Source organism: Entelurus aequoreus, linkage group LG11 (genome assembly GCF_033978785.1).
Source record: "Entelurus aequoreus isolate RoL-2023_Sb linkage group LG11, RoL_Eaeq_v1.1, whole genome shotgun sequence".
NCBI classification, from domain to species: Eukaryota; Metazoa; Chordata; class Actinopteri; order Syngnathiformes; family Syngnathidae; genus Entelurus; species Entelurus aequoreus.
The window spans coordinates 32,199,330-32,208,049 of record NC_084741.1 but is presented as its reverse complement, the minus strand read 5'-3'; the positions used below and the strand labels follow the sequence as shown (position 1 = coordinate 32,208,049).

General features: G+C 41.4%; 1 protein-coding gene across 1 annotated transcript in view; it reads left to right on the top strand.

The window, feature by feature from the left end:
* The window catches only part of nradd (neurotrophin receptor associated death domain), a 35,329-nt gene that overhangs the window by 13,025 nt on the left and 13,584 nt on the right, over positions 1 to 8,720 (top strand). The window contains exons 2-3 of the mRNA XM_062064193.1: positions 5,958 to 6,090; positions 6,203 to 6,556. Coding sequence (XP_061920177.1) covers positions 5,958 to 6,090; positions 6,203 to 6,556 — 487 coding nt within the window. The remainder of the gene's footprint in view (positions 1 to 5,957; positions 6,091 to 6,202; positions 6,557 to 8,720) is intronic.

Below are 8,720 nucleotides of genomic sequence, written 5' to 3'. Positions count from 1 at the left end.
CCCACAGGATCCAGAGCCTTAAGGAACTCCGGGCGGATCTCATTCACCCCCGGGGCCTTGCCACCAAGGAGCTTTTTAACTACTTCAGCAACCTCAGCCCCAGAAATAGGAGAGCCCACCACAGATTCCCCAGGCACTGCTTCCTCATAGGAAGACGTGTTGGTGGGATTGAGGAGGTCTTCGAAGTATTCCCTCCACCGATCCACAACATCCGCAGTCGAGGTCAGCAGAACACCATCCCCACCATACACGGTGTTGATAGTGCACTGCTTCCCCTTCCTGAGGCGGCGGATGGTGGTCCAGAATCGCTTCTAAGCCGTCCGGAAGTCATTTTCCATGGCTTCCCCGAACTCCTCCCATGTCCGAGTTTTTGCCTCCGCGACACCGCTTGGCCTGTCGGTACCTGTCCGCTGCCTCAGGAGTCCTATGAGCCAAAAGAACCCGATAGAACTCATTCTTCAGCTTGACGGCATCCCTCACCGCCGGTGTCCACCAACGGGTTCTAGGATTACCGCCATGACAGGCACCAACTACCTTGCGGCCACAGCTCCAATCAGCCGCCTCGACAATAGAGGTGCGGAACATGGTCCATTCGGACTCAATGTCCAGCACCTCCCTCGTGACATGTTCAAAGTTCTTCCGGAGGTGGGAATTGAAACTCTCTCTGACAGGAGACTCTGCCAGACATTCCCAGCAAACCCTCACAATGCGTTTGGGCCTGCCAGGTCTGTCCGGCATCCTCCCCCACCATCGCAGCCAACTCATCACCAGGTGGTGATCGGTAGAAAGCTGCGCCCCTCTCTTCACCCGAGTGTCCAAAACATGAGGCCGCAAATCCGACGACACAACTACAAAGTCGATCATGGAACTGCGGCCTAGGGTGACCTGGTGCCAAGTGCACATATGGACACCCTTATGCTTGAACATGGTGTTCGTTATGGACAATCTGTGACGGGCACAAAAGTCCAATAACAAAACACCGCTCGGGTTCAGATCCGGGCAGCCATTCTTCCCAATCACGCCTCTCCAGGTTTCACTGTCGCTGCCAGCATGAGCATTGAAGAACCCCAGTAGAACGAGGGAATCACCCGGGGGAGCACTCTCAAGTACTCCCTCGAGTGAATCCAAAAAGGGTGGGTACTCTGAGCTGCGGTTTGGCGCGTAAGCGCAAACCACAGTCAGGACCCGTTCACCCACCCGAAGGCGGAGGGAAGCTACCCTCTCGTCCATCGGGTTGAACTCCAACATGCAGGCTCTGAGCCGGGGGGCAACAAGAATTGCCACCCCAGCCCGTCGCCTCTCACTCTCCGGCAACGCCAGAGTGGAAGAGAGTCCAGCCCCTCTCGAGAGAACTAGTTCCAGAGCCCTTGCTGTGCGTCGAAGTGAGTCCGACTAGATCTAGCCGGAACTTCTCCACCTCGCGCACTAGCTCAGGCTCCTTCCCCCCCAGCGAGGTGACGTTCCACGTCCCAAGAGCTAGCTTCTGTAGCCGAGGATCGGACCGCCAAGTGCCCTGCCTTCGGCTGCCGCCCAGCTCACATCGCACCCGACCTCTATGACCCCTGCTATGAGCTGTATATGCTGCTATATATATGTATATGTGTAAATATATATATGTGTATATATATATATATATATATATATATATATATATATCCCGGCCCCTGGCCAAATTTTTTTAACCCAATGCGGCCCCCGGGTCAAAAGGTTTGGGGACCTCTGCCCTAAAGCACAGGTCCATCACTGGACTGACAAAAACGATAGTCCAGGATATCAGTCACCCACTACACCAATACATAATCCCACTACCGTCAGGGCGCAGGTACAGAACCATCAAATTCCGGAGGGCCCGCCTCAAGAAAAGCCTGATCCCTGCAGCTCTAGCCGCCCTTAACAGCAGGCCCGGCCGACCTGTCTGACAAGCCTATAAATGTGTCGGTCATGTATGATGTATTTTTGTTATTTTTGTTTTGTGATGTGGAATGTCTACTGTTTCAGTGTACAGCAGTGAAAATGAATTTCCCCAACAGGGACCAATAAATCTAAATATAAATCTAAATCTAATAGCTAAGAGGATTATAATCAGAGGAAGGTTATACATGAAATAGAAATGTTTACATTTAATATATTTTTCTCCTGGTCCATATTTCCGATCTCTAAATATTGACCGACATAAAACACTTATATTGTGATACAGTTGAATGTATGTATATATATATATATATATATATATATATATATATATATATATATATATATATATATATATATATATATATATATATATATATATATACATATATATATATATTTAGAGATCGGAAATATGGACCAGGAGAAAAATATATTAAATGTAAATGTAATTTTTATTTCATGTATAACCTTCCTCTGATTATAATCCTCTTAGCTATTAAGGCAAATAGGAAAGGAAATTAAATGTCAACACAACCATGGAAAACGCCCAAACAATTTAAACAAAATTCTAAAATGACATTCAATACTTAACAATAACCTCTTAAAATGAAGGTGCAAAATTAAGGAATGTGTGAGAAATGCCTAATAAAGTGTAACAAAATAGTGCGAGTGTAAAAATGTAAACATAGAGAAACCTGAGAAGAACTATTTTCTGCAGGTTTATTGCCAGGAAGTTATGGCCGTGCTCTAAAGGGTGAGCGCAGGTATTCCCGGTCTAGGTGGGGCGGTCGCTTTGCATAATTTACAGACCACATTAGTCTGACTACTGTCCGTTTCAAAAAATCCAAAGAACTGCCATACTGTCGAGGTGACTTTTCTTGTTTTGTCCACAATTTCTTTGCTCTCTGCAGCACACATTTTTAGTTTCTCTTCTCTATTCGTTATTTTAAATGGGTGTTAAATTTATATGTTTATAGTGTATCTTTAAACGTTGAATAAAGTTCTAAGTAGGGCTGCAACCATCGAAGCAAAATAATCGATTAAATTGATTAGAAAAAAGCTTTGATTTATATTGAGTTTCTTTGATTAATTGTTTGTTTTGAGAGTAACAAATAAAAAATTAAAGCTGCAAGCAGCGATGGTCGGGACCGACTTTGAGGGCTCATAAAATCCAAACCGGAGCAGTAATTAAAACTCTTTCATCAACTTTTAATCAGAAGGGTTCAATCTCTCTCCTGTGCTAATTTGAAGCTGACACGACAAACGCGCTCAGAGGAAATAATGTTTGAAAAAATGTGACTGTTTTTATTTAACTTTTCTTTTGAAGGGGGAATTGCAAACTTCCTGTTGATTTTTGCTGGGGGTTGTCAGTGTATGAAATATAGGTCTAAGTGAAACCTACATAGAGGTTTTTGTAACTGGGAGTTAGAGGCAGTTTTGTCTGTGTTTTCTTCCTAGGGGGCGCTATAGCGGAATTTTGAGTTTTGGAGTTTGGTTTTTTGATTAGATCGCAATTTTCGCCAGTCCTGATGTGTGTGTCCAATTTGGTGAGTTTTGAAGTACGTTAAGGGGGTCAAATTACAGCTCAAAGAGGCGGCGGTATAATAATAAAACGCTAGAAATACAATAGGGTACTCTGTCCCAAAGGGACATCGGTCCCTAAATATCAAATCTGGACGACATGGTGTGCCCGGAACTTTAGATAGGCTGACATAGTTTCTGCACGGGTGCGGCAGTATAGCGCACATGTGGTGTGTGGCAGCAAACTGAACATTGGTGGGGTTTTTTCTCCATTTTTTTTACAAATGAATACACACATGTTTAAAGTAGGGCTACACCGATAGGACAATATAAGGACAATAAAATGTGTTTGATAAAACATGCAATACATATTAATATTTTTAGGTTGGAAGAAAACAGAAGTTATGAAGCAAGACTCTCGTTGCATGAAGTCACTCGCGCTATGGAAACCTAGGAAACAGGAAGTGTCACTGAGCAATGGGAAGGATGCGCTAACAGGCAATCACGTAACAGCATCAACTACCAATATTGTTTGCGCCGTCTTCCTGTCTCGCTGTGGCAGTGTGGATTCTCTGCATGGAGTGGGAAGGGAAACTGTTATATCTTGATATATCAACTCAATAACAGAAACCTGTCTTAGTTTTTTGGGGTTTTAACGCAGATGGTGCGGCAACATCCTGACACTTCCAATGTGTCGGTTTATTTAGTTGCTTCCCAAACTACTCTGTGCATTGTTCAATGCCATCTAGGAATCAAAACCGAAACTAACTTCAAATCGATTATATTTTATTGTACCACCTTAGCTGCGCTCATACTACCTGGCTACCAGACATTCACTCCACTGATAAGTAGCACCCTTGGTAAATTGGAAATTGCATTACTGAATTTATTGGCAGGCTTAAATAAGTCATAAAAAATATAAATAATTATCGGTATCAATCAATATAAAAAATGTGTATCATGATACAGTTTTCAGCCATATCGCCGAGCCCAAATTAAAAGTGTAATTTCAATGTTGATGAGCATTTTTATTCATGGCGAGCAGAAACAATGTTTATTTCAACTCATTTCCCTAAAATACACATTGAGGTTATATAATGTTCTTTTAATCCGATTAGTAAAATAGCTGCTGCCCAACTTCTAAGTCAGGAGTCACCAACCTTTTTGAAACCAAGAGCTACTTCTTGGTTACTGATTAATGCGAAGGGCTACCAATTTGATACACACTTAAAAAAAATTGCCAGAAATAGCCAATTTGCTCAATTTACCTTTAACTCTATGTTATTATTAATAATTAATGATATTTACACTTAATTGAACGGTTTAAAAGAGGAGAAAACACAAAAAAAATTACAATTAAATTTTGAAACATAGTTTATCTTCAATTTCGACTCTTTAAAATTCCAAATTCAACCGAAAAAAAGAGAAAAACTAGCTAATTTAGTAATTTTTCCTGATTAAGATTAATTTGAGAATTTTGATGACATGTTTTAAAAAGGTTAAAATCCAATCTGCACTTTGTTAGAATATATAACAAATTGGACCAAGCTATATTTCTAACAAAGACAAATCATTATTTCTTCTAGATTTTCCAGAACAAAAATTTTAAAAGAAATTCAAAAGAGTTTGAAATAAGATATACATTTGATTCTACAGATTTTCTAGATTTGCCAGAATAATATTTTTGAATTTTAATCATAATAAGTTTGAAGAACCTACCTTCCTAGTCACGTCCGTTGTGTCCGTGGGCAAGACACTTCACCCTTTGCCTCTGATGGCTGTTGGTTAGCGCCTTGCATGGCAGCTCCCGCCATCAGTGTGTGAATGTGTGTGTGAATGGGTAAATGTGGAAATACTGTCAAAGCGCTTTGAGTACCTTGAGGGTAGAAAAGCGCTATACAAGTATAACCCATTTATCATTTATTTATAAGAAATATTTCACAAATATTCTTTGTCGAAAAAACAGAAGCTAAAATGAAGAATTAAATTAAAATGTATTTATTATTCTTTACAGTAAAAAAAATAAATTTACTTGAACATTGATTTAAATTGTCAGGAAAGAAGAGGAAGGAATTTAAAAGGTAAAAAGGTATATGTGTTTAAAAATCCTAAAATCATTTTTAAGGTTGTATTTTTTCTCTAAAATTGTCTTTCTGAAAGTTATAAGAAGCAAAGTAAAAAAATTAATGAATTTATTTAAACAAGTGAAGACCAAGTCTTTAAAATATTTTCTTGGATTTTCAAATTCTATTTGAGTTTTGTCTCTCTTAGAATTAAAAATGTTGGGCAAAGCGAGACCAGCTTGCTAGTAAATAAATACAATTTAAAAAATAGAGGCAGCTCTCTGGTAAGTGCTGCTATTTGAGCTATTTTTAGAACAGGCCAGCGGGCTACTCATCTGGTCCTTACGGGCTACCTGGTGCCCGCGGGCACCGCGTTGGTGACACCTGTTCTAAGTAGTGTGAACAATAACTTCCTTGGCTGAGGTAATCACATTTACACGCCATTTTTTTCCTTTTCAGGTCGTCTTCGGGGACGCTTGTGCCAGCGGACAGTTTAGCGAATCAGGCCAGTGCTGCAGTTTGTGTCCTGCAGGCTTTGGAGTGTCGGCTGAGTGTGGAAAAGAGGACACCAAATGCACACCATGTCCACAGGGTGAGCAATTATCTCCTAACGTTACTTCACCAATATAGAATACCTGTCTAATTGTTCTCTTTGTGAGAGGCACATGTCAGACTAACGCCGCCGGTGTCGTCTTCCCCCCCAGGGACTTTTTCCTCTTCGGAAGACCTCGGGCGTTGCCTCCCGTGCTCGCAGTGCCCGAACGGCGTCCCCACGTTGGTGTCCTGCTCGGCTGCTGAAGACACACAATGCGAATGCGATAGCGGCTTCTTCTACCTGCGATCTTTCAATGTGTGCGCGCCTTGTTCAAAATGCAACCGTGGCCAGGGGGCGGGACAGCAATGCGGCCCCAAGGGGGACACGCTGTGCAGGGCTTGCGGCCGCGGAACCTTCTCTGAAGAACACCACAGCACCAAGCCGTGCCAGACCTGCACACAGTGCACAGACAGCGAGGTGGAGATCCGGGCCTGCATGCCCAACTCGGACACACTCTGCATGGGTAAGCTGTTGAGAAAATACAAAGAATATATTTTTGAAATGCTGTATGGTAGATGGGATATATAGATATGATAGATGCATTCATAGTGCTTTTACATAGTACATTTGTTGAAACTTAACTACAGCGCCTCTGCTGTTTACTGCCAAGTATTGCACATCATTTGACCTCAATGGCCCCGACATGTGGTACAAAATGGATGGATGGATGGGCTTCCAGACAAGATTAGGGCCGCAAAGATTAGGTTCTGGAACCTTCAGTTCCTGAAACTAAAGGTTCATCTAAACCTGTGTGGTTCGTGTTTCCACCGCATTTCACATTTCAGGGTAGTTTATACAAATCAGGCTGATGACGAATGGATGAGGTATATTTCTACTCTGATAATATAATAATATGCAAAACAATATGATTTCAAAACAAAGTATCAGATTTTACATAAAATTTCAAGCTTTTGTCCACGGTGTCCAACAGTCAGAAAGTCGTCCCCTCAGTAAATTATGAATTCATGAGGGTCAGGCGATTCCATTTCCATTTCAGCTGTAAATGGGTCACCCAAACAATTTTGTGGACTAGCCTTCATTTCTAAGAACAAGAATAGACTGTCGAGTTTCACATGAAAGTTCTCTTTTTCTGGCCATTTTGAGCGTTTAATTGACCCCACAAATGTGATGCTCCAGAAACTCAATCTGCTCAAAGGAAGGTCAGTTTTGTAGCTTCTGTAACGAGTTAAACTGTTTTCAGATGTGTGAACATGATTGCACAAGGGTTTTCTAATCATCAATTAGCCTTCTGAGCCAATGCGCAAACACATTGTACCATTAGAACACTGGAGTGATAGTTGCTGGAAATGGGCCTCTATACACCTATGTAGATATTGCACCAAAAACCAGACATTTGCAGCTAGAATAGTCATTTACCACATTAGCAATGTATAGAGTGTATTTCTTTAAAGTTAAGACTAGTTTAAAGTTATCTTCATTGAAAAGTACAGTGCTTTTCCTTCAAAAATAAGGACATTTCAATGTGACCCCAAACATTTGAACAGTAATGTAAGTATGTGGGCGTTCCCTGTCAAGTCTGACTTTCCGCGTATTCTCCCGACGACTTAAGTACTTTTGTTCTTTAGCCTTTGAGGCTGGATTAAGTCCAGCGGCCCTGGAAGGTGAAACACAATATTGCACTTGAAGTTTGGATGCAGCGTATACAACACATAATAAAATGAGAAAAGAGACTTCCAGAAAACTATCAAATCTATTCTGATTGCTTGAGTTGACACACCTACAAACATCCATTGAAATGAGTCTAAAAGGACCATATTGCCACACTGTATTAACTATAAAAATCAAACTCTATATCGTTTTCTTGTGAGTGCGACCACAGCGGAGGGAACCGCACGCTCGCCTGCTGTGTTTGAACATCCTGGTAGTAACAGATGTTTGATGAATCTGGACCGTGATTATTGAGCTATGTGACTATTTAATAGAGAATACATATTTAATTAGCGTCTATCAATTGATTTCATTGTTTGTGGTTCCATTGGACACACAAACAGCTTCCTAAGCCCATCCTGATGCATCACAAACATTTGTACCAGGTCTGGGCGATATATCGAGTTTGTAAGATATATCGATATATTGTTAAACAAGATATGAATTAAGAAAAAATCATAATATCGATATAATTTATTTCACGTTAAAATGACCAAACACCGCTTATTTGTTGTGTTCCTTGTTCTCCCCCGCTTCCCACTCCCTCTCTAAACTCCGTGGGCTACTAAACCCCTCCCCTTCCTCCTTCCAAGACATGCCTGCACGTATAAGAATATCCATGATTGGTTGGTTGTTTACTATGATGAGTCACGATTGGTTAAGATTAGGGCAAAACATTAGGGACGGGCCAATCAGAGGCAATATAGGGCGGGTCATGGATCCAGGAAGGGAAATCACAACAGACATCCCAAATGACGACGAGAGAGTTGTAGAAGAGAAGAGGGAACATTCAAGCGGGCGATTTATATATTTAAAAAACTAGTGGAAGATGGCAGAGGGATTCTCTTCTTTAGATTTTTCTTTTAGCGATGTAGATGACATCCAGGAAACCCACAATGCGTCTACTTGGCCACATTTGGACAAATGTATGCGTCTGGATAAAACATTCATTTGAGTTG